Source organism: Salvelinus fontinalis, chromosome 13 (assembly GCF_029448725.1).
Source record: "Salvelinus fontinalis isolate EN_2023a chromosome 13, ASM2944872v1, whole genome shotgun sequence".
Classification (NCBI taxonomy): domain Eukaryota; kingdom Metazoa; phylum Chordata; class Actinopteri; order Salmoniformes; family Salmonidae; genus Salvelinus; species Salvelinus fontinalis.
In genome coordinates this window covers 50,567,696-50,581,759 of record NC_074677.1, presented here as the reverse complement: position 1 = coordinate 50,581,759, position 14,064 = coordinate 50,567,696, and the positions used below count along the sequence as shown (strand labels likewise).

The window sequence follows — 14,064 nt, the reverse complement described above, 5'->3', positions numbered from 1 at the left end:
TTATGTTTACATACCCTCTACATTACTCATCTCATATGTATATACTGTACTCGATACCATCTACTGCATCTTGCCTATGCCGTTCTGTACCATCACTCATTCATATATCTTTATGTACATATTCTTTATCCCTCTACACTTGTGTGTATAAGGTAGTAGTTGTGGAATTGTTAGGTTAGATTACTTGTTGGTTATTACTGCATTGTCGGAACTAGAAGCACAAGCATTTCGCTACACTCGCATTAACATCTGCTAACCATGTGTATGTGACAAATAAAATTTGATTTGATTTGTAAGGCACCACAGCTCTTTACGCTTGTCAGATTGTTGGGAACGAAATGTATATTCTGCTTAGAGAGTAAATGTTTGTCTGGCTTTTTGGGACTTGAGAGAAAAGAGAAAAGCTAAAAGCCTGGTAGATTTACTCTCAATCCCCTTCCACCCACTTAAGGAAGAGTTAATAGAGCCAAAGAAGTTAATTTTTAATTTTTACACTTTGCTACATTTTGCTGATTAACTTTTAAACAACTGAGCAACTCCTGTGAACACCTCATGTATTTTGTATAGGCTTTTCGTAGGACAGTGCAATCTTCACTTTACAAAGATTATTCACATAAAATGGGTAGGGAGGAGGAAGCTGTGCCCTAGAGGAGGGTTTCCCAAAATGCACTGGGTGCACGTGGGGGGTGGGGGGGACCCAGCCCTAGAGAACCATGCAGCTCTGGGATCACTGATACAAAAGGCCACTGAGCCAATGACACGCTGCATTAAGAGGAGGGATGAAGGGATTAGGCACACTCAAACTCTGAACACCACCCCAGACTGCAATAAACATATGGAATTTACAGGTTCTGCTCAGGCACATTTTCAGCTAGGATACTGTCTGTAGGCTTCAAGCATGAGCCTGGCTGGAGAGAAGAGATGAAATCTTAAGGCTCAACACAGCAGGTGTGCCTGGGCCAAACTGTATCTCAGTAACCTTTCGACCATGTTATATTGAAATGGCATGATGACAGAGGACATGGCTTGGAACCACATTTCCAAATAAGTGTTTTAATCTTATCCAACACTACACAGTTGACCAAAGCCTATGCAGATGAGGTTTTGCTTCCCAGGAAGATAGGATTAATGGTTGCCGTCTGCCCTCTGGTGGTAAATCTGCTTTTTCCACAGTTAGCATTCTCATTTATAATGTATTGTCTTCTTAATAGATTTGACACTGGAATTGTGTTAATTATCCTGTATTTTGTGTTTATATGCAAGTGTCAATGTATATCCAATGCATTACATTTGGATTTGTCGGCTATAGCTCTTTAAACTCCATCCAGTCTGAATGTTGCAATTATTATGTCTTAATTTCGGGGGGAATTACAAACCACTGTTCAGTTACAGGCCTATATGTCATTCGTATTGTGTGGATTATCCATAAAAAGGTGGGGTAAAGGTGCATAGTCATTGACATTTGGTACTTGGGATAGTCCAAAATAGAAATATGGGGTATGGGAGTCTGCAACAATGAATTATATAACAGTTATTTACATGTGTTTTATCTATACGAATTTTGTAGGATACACTGTACAATGAAATGCATAAAGTATTTAACTTGGTATGTAACGGCGTGTTAGAATGTACCAAGTGACAAGGCCTAACACCGGATTTGGACTGTACAACTACCTTTCCTACACGGGTATAGGACTGTACATTTGAAGGAGGGTGAATGCTCTGTATCCTCAAAATGCTTACTTATTTTTCACCAGCCTGTAATCTTTTGTCATCGATAATTGCAAATTAGTGTGAAGCATTTGCGTGAATATTCTAGCCTACGTTATTTTAATGAGTAGTTCAGTAATTGGTGAAATACAATGCAAATTCGGTCAGAGAGAACAATAACGTCACCCGGTATTTAAACTGCTGATAAGAAAGACCAAATAACCCCATCTAAAATCGAACCAGTCGTATCTAGACGGACATAGGAGGACTATGGCAACATTAACAAGCCAGGACTCAACCGCTCAAGCGCGGGTTTATTTCCAAACGCCTCCCGGTACCGAGGACACAGAAGTCGTCCAGAAGCAAGGGCGGGTAACCGTGAAATACGATAGAAAAGAGCTGAGGAAGCGACTCAATTTGGAGGAGTGGATAATTGATCAGCTAACGGATTTATATGACTGTGAGGTAAGCAATGACACATTCTATGATTCATTGTGTACCACAGACTATTTCCCATGACAGATTTTTTTTGTACAATATTCAATGATCTCTACTTTGATTGGGGTTTATGTATGCTATAGAATTGCAGTAATATTATCTAATTACCTAGTAATATTAAATCTAGGGCAATACAATAATTCAATAATATAAAAAATATGAGTAGGAATTACAGACAAAATGTAGGGTGTGGCCACATCATTGAAATACTGTACTAAACAATTGAAGAAATGAGGTATCTGCCCAATTAGTGATGACAGAATGTGCTGTTCCAATAAAAGGTGTGCATCATTCATTAACAAGTAGGCCTTGGCACAGAGCACTATGGCCACCGCACCTGCAAAGCTATTACAGTACAGCCTCTACACTGTAGGATTATGATACATGACCACTTTAATGTTACATAATGGTAATGCCTGGTTGTCTTTAACAAAGGAAATATACATGACTATGGATAGATATCCCATCCCACACCCTCTGCTGCTCCATGGAAATGCAGGAGGCACATACTGCGTGACATGTTTGTGATGTATTCAACCTTAGCAAGTATGACGTAATCAGTTTCATTTAAAGACCCCTGTAAACAACTGTTTTTTTGGCAACACCCCTCAGACCACTGGAGAGATATAGGTGTTTTGACATGGTTAACATGTGAACTATTCACATAAAAGGCTCGCAGTAGCACCTATTCATCAGATAAGTTAGTGAGAAGAAAGTGGTCAACATTATATACTGAGTAGTAACATCAATCAATCAATCAAGTTTATTTTATATAGCCCTTCGTACATCAGCTAATATCTCGAAGTGCTGTACAGAAACCCAGCCTAAAACCCCAAACAGCAAGCAATGCAGCTGTAGAAGCACGGTGGCTAGGAAAAACTCCCTAGAAAGGCCAAAACCTAGGAGGAAACCTAGAGAGGAACCAGGCTATGAGGGGTGGCCAGTCCTCTTCTGGCTGTGCCGGGTGGAGATTATAACAGAACATGTTCAAAATGTTCATAAATGACAAGCATGGTCAAATAATAATCAGGAATAAATGTCAGTTGGCTTTTCATAGCCGATAATTAAGAGTTGAAAACAGCAGGTCTGGGACAGGTAGGGGTTCCATAAACGCAGGCAGAACAGTTGAAACTGGGACAGCAGCAAGGCCAGGTGGACTGGGGACAGCAAGGAGTCATCATGCCCGGTAGTCCTGACGTATGGTCCTAGGGCTCAGTTCCTCAGAGAGAGAGAAAGAAAGAGAGAAGGAGAGAATTAGAGAGAGCATACTTAAATTCACACAGGACACTGGATAAGACAGGAGAAGTACTCCAGATATAACCGACTGGCCCTAGCCCCCCGACACAAACTACTGCAGCATAAATACTGGAGGCTGAGACAGGAGGGGTCAGGAGACACTGTGGCCCCATCCGATGATACCCCCGGACAGGGCCAAATAGGAAGGATATAACCCCACCCACTTTGCCAAAGCACAGCCCCCGCACCACTAGAGGGATATCTTCAACCACCAACTTACAATCCTGAGACAAGGCCGAGTATAGCCCACAAAGATCTCCACCACAGCACAAACAAGGGGGGGCGCCAACCCAGACAGGAAGATCACGTCAGTAACTCAACCCACTCAAGTGACGCACCCCTCCTAGGGACGGCATGAAGGAGCACCAGTAAGCCAGTGACTCAGCCCCTGTAATAGGGTTAGAGGTAGAGAATCCCAGTGGAGGGGAATCAGCCAGGCAGAGACATGACACATTATTGTTCTTGTAATGAAATTGACCATTACCTATGTCAAATGGTCCTCAAAGAGACCATCTGGGCAAGTAAAGAGCTAATTGGACTAATCATGACCCTGGCAGGAGCAGAGGGTGGCATATGGTGGGAGATATTGTAATGTATCAGCCTTTGATTTAGGCAACAGACTCTGGGCTTCAGGCTTGTGCCAGAGTATGGGATCTTGCAACTACTCCTTGACCTCGTGAATAGGCTCCTGGGCTGTAGATAATAGTTAGTTAAACATCAATACAATGAACTGGAAACCAGATTGTATTTCTATAGTGATGGCTTCTCCTACTGTCATGTTCAATTGAGTAGACAGCAAGGCAGTGGTCAGGAAGTCACTGCATTGTTTTCAGTACACACCACATAGGGGGATTCAGCACATCCTGTTGTGTTAAGCAGAGGGGGGAAGCCAGGGACATTGGGGACCTGTGGAGGATGGTCAGGGGGTGAGACTGTGGTGCAGAAATATTTAGTTTGATCCTAAGCCTGTCTGATCTATTCACCACTGTTTTTTCCTCCTGTCCCCTCCCTCTGTTGTTTTCTCAATTTTCTCTGCTTTTCTGTCTATCACTATCACTCTCTCCCTTTGCCTCTCGCAGGAGGAGGAGATTCCAGAGTTGGAGATTGACGTGGATGAGCTGTTGGATATGCCCACTGATGGAGACCGGGCCTCCAGGGTCAAGGTGACCATTAAACCTTAATCATTGTTGACTACACATCTGTTATTGTCCTTTTGTATTGAGGGATTGAATCCGAACTTGAGTCTGATCGCAATTCTCCCATTGATATCGTTGATTTACGCAGAAGTTACCCATGTGGATCTGAAGTTAGGATCTGGCCTTGAATGAGGTTCATTTCCTCTTTCACTTCCTATTGTTTTGCAGGTTTTGCTGGTTGACTGTTACAAACCTACAGATGTAAGTTTGAAATTCTATCAGATTATTCTCTGCTACTGTTAAGCTTTTGTTTAAGCCCAGCATTGGGTCAACTGATCCACTGAAACAAAGCAATAACTGTCTGAAATCAACTTCCCATACATTGTTATGACCAAGTTTCTAGAAAAAACGATGTAATACAGTAACATGTGTGCAATACAGTAACATGCATAATAACAATTGTTCAGTGTCTCACAAAATGTTCCATTGTTCATTTACTGCAGGCCTTTGTCACGGCTCTCCTAGAGAAGGTTAAAGGTCTGCAGAAACTCAGCACTCCGCCCAAAAAGAATGAAAAATCTCCCCCGTAGCCTCAGAATGACCCCAACCTATTACAACTCAGTTCTATACAGGGACACCCAGCTAGAATCCCTCAGCACCTAGAATCCCTCGGAGTCGGCAGGGTTGATAGAGGGAAGAGGATCGACCAATCACTTACTGTCTCTTTCTTTGTTTAAACAACTTCTTGTCGATATATAATCATGTTATACATAAACAGTAGTAAGTGATGAGTGTTATAACATAATAAAGTATAGCATTGATAAACTGATTTGTTGACACGGAGGAAGAACATGCTAACGTTTAACTTGAGCTATACAATTCACAAGCAGAGCATGACAAGTACATAAACCTAATGATAGCTTATAGTGAATCATAACAAGAGGCAACATTATACAGTCTAACAAATCTAACTTGTTGATTAGTTAACTTACATTACTATATGTATAATGACAGCTTGAAATAGTAAACTGTCACTAGTTGGTATTAGCTCGAGCCATGTCATTTTTACGAAGCAATTTTAACTACGAGATTTATAGATCAAGCAAAGTGTTACCGAGAATGGTTTATGTGGGATACGGTAGTTAAGTCTGTGTAATGATTTCAAGCCGAGCACTCTCACCTGTCAAATTATTTTTTGGAGAGGTAGCATGAAGGACTTTTTAACATTTTACACTGGACTAATTGGAGTGATCATTATACTTTGTGTTATTCGTTTGACATGAGCAAGTGTGGACAGTATTCAAATACAAACACCAGCATGCCACACATTAGTTCCTGTGATGACATCAGTAGCCTACAGGTTTTCATGGCGCAAATACTGTTATTTCATTTAAAGAGTAGTGCATGACTGACTCTATAAAACACAGGAAAACATTGGCAAATAATGGTTAGGCTCCATTGAAATTCATTACATGAACTATCACAACAGTAAATGCTTCTGGGCCCTACCATAACATATGGTTCAACTGTTTCCCCCTCCATATCCTCCAGCCTGGTGCCTGAGACAGGGAGGGTTTGTTTCTCTCAGACCTGATCTGAGAGTGTAGAAAGGCCTTTGCTTTGTTTCTCAAACCAAATATACCTATATCATTAACCACTGCAAAAGGGATTGGAAAGGCCTTCGAAGACAACAATGATGATTGTATTGACTATTGTGGCTGAAGCGATGTCTTTCGAGATGTATGACAGTTGGTCCTGGAGTGTAGCCATGTAGAATATTCTGGTTTCCATTGTATATGAGAAGGTTCCTTGATAGTCATATGGTATACAAGGTTGATTGACCTATCATAACCATACCTGACAAACATCATTCCTTATTCTTTTGGACCCCATTGTGATAATATGTTGGGCAGACTTTTAACTACCATATTCAGTGTACCACCTTGAAGACTGAATCAAACCACAAACTGAGTGTATCTGCTGGAAGTAGGGACTGTATTATCTGTGGTGTGTGTGTTCAAGATGTGATTGCAAGACTGTAGTCATGTAATGTAGCAATACTTACTGGTGCTGTTGGCCAATTTGTTACATTTTTATTAAAATTCAATGTTTTACCTACTCAGACTTTTGTGTGCACTTCAGATATTACTGTAAGGGGGGGGGGGGGCAGGTAGCCGAGCGGTTAAGAGCGTTGGGCCAGTAACCGAAAAGCCGTTGTTTCATCCACGAGCCGACTAAGTGAAAAATCTGTCGACGTAAAAGGCACTTAACCCTAATTGCTCCTGTAAGTCGCTCTGGAGAAGAGAGTCTGCTAAATCTAAAGGTACTGTAGCTAAATATCTTCCGGGGAAAAAAAGTCACACTTTAAAAATCCAAATCTTTAATCTTTTACTGAAACAAGACCATTGGTCAAGTCTTGTATACCAACGTAGTGAAATTGGAAATCTGTTACAAATAATCCTTTCAATAGAGCCCAAAAACCTACTGAATAGTGCACCATCGCTTATCTTGTGCTACCATATAGCATGTGTGTTAAATGACCTGTTCTCTCAGCATGACACGTACCCTACAAGTTACACTTATCAGGCTGGTAAATTACTCCAAAATGAGAATGATGATACATTTACCTCAAAGAGCAAGAGCTGGTCATGGCATAACGTTCAGGAAAACATAACACAGGAATGAGGTAAGGGGCAACTTTGAATGCTGAACTAAAAATGATGACATTTTTAAGGCATATGATTCACCAGGGGGTACCACAGTTACATTTGATGTTAGTTATAGTTGAATAGTATGTATATTATGCAGGGTCTTCAATGGCTTATAGGTGGTAGAGCACACTGACTTAAAACCAGCACTAACAGGCCGCTTATTTTGCTTGAAGTTAATGTTCACTATAAATCAGACCTCCTCTCGATGCTGAGCAGTTCAACTTCAAAAATTAGAGTGGCACCACCTGTTGGAGAGACGGGGTAGTTACGAACAAAGAGAGTAGAAAGCGCTTCCCAATAAAGACATGGTTACCTCAGAGACGGACTTGTAGAGAAAGCCGGTGGGAGATGTAGAGAAATATCTGAAATACCTGGGATCTTAGGAGGCGCTCCTCTGTCTCCATATCCTACAAAAGGAGTAATATAAATGGAGGTCAAAACAGTGGCTGGCAAAATGGACCTCAAGGCTTATAGGGCTTTTTATCTTTCATGATAATTGATTGGGTTTATATAATCTACGTGGATAATGCATGCTGGATTTAGTCATCAGTAGAGCATAGGAAAGATATAAGTGACCATTGGAACAGTGTGAAGTATCAGTGTGCAACCTCACCAAGCTCAGAGGGGATGACCAGTTTCCTCTTCTCTCCCTCACACATTCTAATGAGAGAAAGTGGGATTGGTGGATTAAGAACTTCACATGCAAGAGTCAAAGGTCAATTTGTTGTTACACCTTATATCCAAAAGCACAACATTCTATAGTTTTTACACTGTCTGCAAATGTAATACCTTTACAAGTCATACAGTCACATGCATGAGCACACAAGTTCATAGGGGCAAAGAAAAAATGTAAATAAAAACAGGCACCAACCCGAGCAGGCCCTGGTCCCAGCCTTTGATGACTTGTCCGGTTCCCAGAGTAAAGGTGAAGGGCTGGTTCCTTGGAATGCTGCTGTCAAACTCTGTTCCATCCTCCAGCTTTCCCTGCAAACAAACACAGTTATTGTCTAAACACACTGTCATTTGTTCAAATGTGTCAATTTCTGGATCTCCATTATATTGAGATGACATTCATTGAATGAGCATTAAATGGAAATAGATATATTGCTTTTCATTCAATGTCTAAAAGGAGACGTATCCTCCTTATTACTCACAGTGTAGTGCATATTCAGCACATCCCCTTTACGGGACTTGATGGGGCAGTTGTCAACTCTTTTCTTGATGCCAATTTGGAGCTTCTTTTTGTCGCCACCACGAACTGCCGGGGCCAAGGACAACAGAGTGACCACAAACAGCAGACACAGCCTCATATCTGGGAAACACGTGAAAGACTTAATGAACGACAAAAGTAAGCACAAATCTCATAGGTCGCGTCCCTCTAGCCTTGTTCGGAACATCCTGATCTCGCGAGCTTCCATTCTGTTTCGCTGTATCCGTGTAGCGAAACAAAATGTAAGCTTGCGATATCAGGATGGTTCATACGAGGCTAGCATTACCCTGGTCAGACCTTCCCTGCATCAACCAATGGTTGCGTGCCACGTCAAACTGTGCCGTCGGACATCAGACTGCTATAATGGTGCTTTCAAGACTGGGAACTTAGAGAAAAAATAAAACTAGGTTAAATTATGAGCCAGTGATCTTCTGCGCAGAAAGTCAGAGCTCTATAAAGATGCCAGAGTTTCCGTCATGGAATTCTGAGTTCAAAATATTTTTCCCAGTCAGAGCTCGTTTTTCTTGAGTTACCAGTTGCACGGATGTCGGAGACTTCCAATTTCCTAGTTATTTTGAGCGAGGCGTAACATGTGGGTCACGTACGGAACGCCGTTTGGGTCTTTGCTTGTCAAAAAAAGATGCACGTCAAATAACACTATTTGATGCGTTAAATAAGCTTTTAATTTGACGTGTCAAATAGCACAGTTCTGTTATATAATGTGTGTTCTGAATTTGCACGTGTAAGCCAAGCGCCACCACTGCTATTAGTAGCACTGTCAAAGCCGTACAAAAAAGTATGCAAACAAGCAAACACCGGCCACGAACAATGTGTTTACAATACCGCGTTGGTAATAAAGCTTTATTTGTTCGACCGCAACTTCTGGGGTAGCTAGCTTTAGCTTGGTACCTAGCTAGCACCAATACAACCAGCCTGAAAACAATGACCAGTAAAAACTGCAGTCATTTTCATTCTTAGCAATGATTTAGGAATCATTGTGAGTAGGTATTAGCTAGGTAGCCACTTGTTGTTCGCCTATTGAAATTGAACTTCAATTCATGAAAATAAATAGCCAGCCCGCTACTTAACCCTGTTGCCCATAGCTAACGTTATTAGCAGCCAGCTAGGTTCATCTGGCTAGTGACGCTCGACCGGACCGAGTTATGTGTTGTGAAGCTAGCCACAATACGGATTAAATATCTTGGGTATTGAGTAGACTGATACCCCATTTTATTGATCCCCAATACTTAGGTAAATCTGTACAGTGCAATATGAATGTCAATACACACAATAGGCTGACTGGGGAGGTGATTTCACACAGTCACGTGATAAGAGCTATAACGCTAAGATTTGCGTAAACTCTTCACAGTTGTGTTCTGTGGGTGTCACCAAGTAGACTGATACCCCATTTCATTGCTTCAGCATTCCAACCTTTGAAGGCAAACCGCCTTCAAAATAAAAGTACCTCTTTGAAAGTGATGCAGAAGGTTACAATTAGTGGAATCATGCCATATTTAGATAGATAATGTTAAACAAGGTTGGAATGTGAAGCAATGAAATGGGGTATCAGTCTACTCAATACCCAAGATATGTTTTCCCCAACGTCCTCCTCAGAGTTATCAGACTCCAAAACATCCACGCAGTATTGTTTTTCCTCGGGAATAGTGTTCAATACACAAAGGTTGACAATAAATGTGGCTCAATTCACAGTTGTTTCAGAGTCCCGCAATGTTCTCTGGGTGTCACTGAGTAGACTGATACCGCATGTCATTGATCCACAATCCATAGGTAAGGCTGTACAGTGAAATAAGTATGCCCCCAATGCAATTCTAAAGTATAATATATCTAGTGTGATTTCAACATATTTTTGTCAAATTAACAAATTGTCTTTTTTTGATTTTATATAACATTCCAACCTCGTTTAGCATGATCTATTCAATTATGGCATAATTCTACTATTTTGTATTCATTTGCATCACTGTCAAGGACATTTTACTTTTATTTTGAAGACTACCCACAAAGTCCACTAGTGTGGCTAATCCTTATTGTGGCTATCTTAGATGGGTCTGACCACCATTAAACAAATAAGAACTGTCCTATAAATTAGGGTTATTTTAGATCATGACACCTAGCTATATAGTTAGCTAGCTAACTATAGCTACGGAAACAGATGTCGTTTTTCTATGTTTTTGGGGAAGAACATTGTTTGCATCAATGAGCTAGCTAGCTTTTTTTTAATGACCAGCACTGTAGGTGCGCGAGACAACTTGGCCAGCATCATAGCTTAGGTATCGATTAATCATTGTGACATGAAATACTAGTGATAGTGTAATCAATGTGTAATAACTGCTTTAAAAAAAATTATGAATAGGTTAAATTATTATGTGACATGCAGTCATATTCTGGTCCTAACACGTCACAGTGTGATTTGACACGTCACATAGTGTGATTTGACACGTCACATAGTGTGATTTGACACGTCACATAGTGTGATTTGACACGTCACAGTGTGATTTGACACGTCACATAGTGTGATTTGACACGTCACATAGTGTGATTTGACACGTCACATAGTGTGATTTGACACGTCACATAGTGTGATTTGACATGTATATTTTTTGACACGCAAAGACCCAAACGGCGTTTCATAGTCGCGTCCCCTGCTCAGACGTTGTATGCATAGACCAATGGGTGCCTAACACCCAATCGACAGTGTCATCGACTGACATATTTCTATAATATGTGGTTCGTTGATACATACATATCCATGCGTTGTAAGATCTGGCAGGTGTTTCTAAACCTCCAACTTCACGAGAAGAAGATCACGTCATGATTTGACCGTTTTTTTCTCTCGATACCCCTGTTGTCTTGAAAGTACCATAGGATTGTTACACTTCATCATCAATGGGCACATGCTTATAGCAATAATAAAATGGAAGCTTTCTGATAGGCCTATAGCTCCAACAAGTTGGGCAAGTTGTATGACTTGTCATTATCAAAACACATTTTTTTTTAATACAGCTAACTATAGCCCACAATTGTGCCGAGTGTATAGATGCATTAGCTTAGTTAACAGATAAGTTAGCAAGATAACTAGCTAACGTTATCGGTTGTGGCAATTGCTTTAGCTACCCTAATACATGTATTTAGCCATGCGTTTCGCTCATAAATATTCGTAACCAATTTCAGATCAAAAAGCTAGTTACGTATCAGTAATGTCTCCAAGAAGCTTACCAGCGTTTTAACTGAATTACAAACAGAAGATAGTCGGTGTGCTTCAAAATTTTCGGAAGAGGAAATGGAACGATTGAATGGAATGTCGCGATATGTCTACGCATTGATTTTCTCTCCTGCTATTGGTTCGTTCTCATAGAGCCTGCTGGCAGAGAAAATAGTAGATTTTGAACGTTCCCCCAGGTGGTGCCAAAGTGGCGTTAAAGTTGGAATGGAAAGCAGACTGCTACGTATATTGTATCTACAGTGTTTTAATAAAAACAGGAACCCAAACTTTGGAATTATCATTTCACACACACACTTCTCTCGCACACGCAAACACAAACACAGGCTGTGTAGCTATGCAGGAATGTGTATGATCTAAAGCAGCATATTGATTGAAAGTCCTCCTGCACACTTTTCCCCTTAGAGATGAGCCCTCAGTTACACTGTAATTACTGCATTCGTTTCCAATAAGGTTTTCCATTAGGGTTCATATGACTCAGACGTGTGTGAGAGAAAGAGAGAGAGAAGAGAGCGAGAGATGAAAGGGACAGAGAGGTGAAGAAACCATTATAAAAGGTTGTCGTTGCCATGCATACCAAAGATATACAGCCTGCCTCATTCTCTCTTTCTACATTCTGACTCCATTCCTCCTCTTGTTACCAATGTACTGTCTTTGTGTTGGTCTCCCCCTCTCGCTTCTCAATGATTTCTTATCTCTATGATTACTTATTAGTAAATAAAGACATTAGGCTTCCTAAATGAACACTGAAAAATAACTGACTGATTAAACATATTTGATATACTGTATATGCATGTCCACACTGTCATTCTTGATGTGCAGCAGATTGCTTTCATTAAGAAAAGACAGTTTGTGGATAGCCTCACCGATACTTTAAATACAATTAGCCCTCTCCACCACCAAAACAAATACAGTCCTCCTCAACCCTAAGATATAATCAGAAAATCCATGTTTTGACTGTTGGGCTATTAGCATTATTCATATTGTTGTGTATGTGGCCTCCTTTTTTGCATGAGAGCAGAGAACTGACATGAGAGACGAGCATTTAATAGACTTGGCTTCAGGCTTCCCCCGGGGGAATCCATTAAGTAACGTCTTAATTTCTAAATCAGACGGATGAAAGGGGTAATATCCAGGAAACAGACATACCTCTGTTGTAAACACAGACTTATTGAGCTATGTTTAATGCTGTCACAGAGTATTGTACAGCACAGTGGCAAGACAAATCCCATCAAAACAGGTCAAGCAATATGACAGCTGCAAGTATCCCACAGACCACGGATTATAGTGCACTTGTAAAGTATTCAGACCCCTTGACTTAGCATCCCGGAGTCATCCCGGAGTCAAGGAAGTACTTTGTTTCTGGCCATTATGAGCCTGTAATCAAACCTACAAATGATGATGCTCCAGATACTCAACTAGTCTAAAGAAGACCCGTTTTATTGCTTCTTTAATCAGACAATAGTTTTCAGCTGTGCTAACATAATTGCAAAAGGGTTTTCTAATGATCAATTAGCCTTTTAAAATGATAAACTTGGATTAGCTAACACAACGTGCCGTTGAAACACAGGAGTGATGGTTGCTGATAATGGGCCTCTGTACGCCTATGTAGATATTCCATTTAAAAAATCTGCCGTTTCCAGCTACAATAGTAATTTACAACATTAACAATGTCTACACTGTATTTCTGATCAATTTTATGTTATTTTAATGGACAAAAAATTTGCTTTTCTTTCAAAAACAAGGACATTTATAAGTGACCCCAAACTTTTGAACGGTAGTATATATATATATATATATCCTTTGATTCTTGAAGAATATAATTTATAAATACCTCATGAGCTTAGTCCAACTGTCACAATCCATGAGAACCCAAAATACAAGCTTGTTTTTCTCCAATGTTTGTAAACATTATAAATGTAATCATAACATGGTCAAAACAATAATTTTGATATCATGGATGGTCAATCCTTGCATCCATAGCTCTGTCTATTAATCTGAGAGCGGTTACATTTCTCCAGGCCCATCCCTCAGCTTATTACCAAAACAGAAGCGGGGCGAACATTTTGTTATCGTTTGATCTGTGGAGTGCCCTTTAAACAGCTGCATATTATCAAGATATCAAAGTGTCACCAACAAAAAGGTAAACAATAGACCAATAGCAAATGCAGCATGTGGCATTCATTTTTCACATGTAAATAGCTCAAAGCATGCCATTCCATGAGCGCAGAACATCTACAGCATGTCGGTGTCACAGGAAGGCCA

At 40.5% G+C, this 14,064-nt stretch overlaps 2 protein-coding genes across 5 annotated transcripts; one reads left to right on the top strand and one right to left on the bottom strand.

Annotated features, from left to right (window-relative positions):
* The first annotated feature begins 1,599 nt into the window (after positions 1 to 1,599).
* On the top strand, positions 1,600 to 6,758 carry LOC129868895 (protein phosphatase 1 regulatory subunit 14B-like). Its single transcript, XM_055943220.1, has 4 exons — positions 1,600 to 2,175; positions 4,584 to 4,667; positions 4,869 to 4,901; positions 5,144 to 6,758. Exons 1-4 carry the CDS (start codon positions 1,981 to 1,983, stop codon positions 5,228 to 5,230), a joined length of 399 nt encoding a protein of 132 aa, XP_055799195.1. The 5' UTR covers positions 1,600 to 1,980; the 3' UTR covers positions 5,231 to 6,758.
* LOC129868894 (peptidyl-prolyl cis-trans isomerase FKBP2-like) lies at positions 2,949 to 11,906 on the bottom strand. Of its 4 annotated transcripts, none has more exons than XM_055943218.1 (6): positions 8,848 to 9,158; positions 8,506 to 8,663; positions 8,223 to 8,335; positions 7,965 to 8,011; positions 7,723 to 7,758; positions 2,949 to 3,427 (listed from the first exon to the last, which is right to left on the bottom strand). In XM_055943218.1, exons 1-6 carry the CDS (start codon positions 8,867 to 8,869, stop codon positions 3,414 to 3,416), a joined length of 390 nt encoding a protein of 129 aa, XP_055799193.1. In that variant the 5' UTR covers positions 8,870 to 9,158; the 3' UTR covers positions 2,949 to 3,413. The 4 variants fall into 4 exon arrangements, with proteins under 4 accessions (XP_055799193.1, XP_055799192.1, XP_055799191.1 ...); XM_055943217.1 differs by lacking the exons at positions 2,949 to 3,427; positions 8,848 to 9,158 and adding exons at positions 7,004 to 7,596; positions 11,796 to 11,906; XM_055943216.1 differs by lacking the exon at positions 2,949 to 3,427 and adding an exon at positions 7,004 to 7,596 and having other exon boundaries at positions 8,848 to 9,149.
* Positions 11,907 to 14,064: the final 2,158 nt, after the last annotated feature.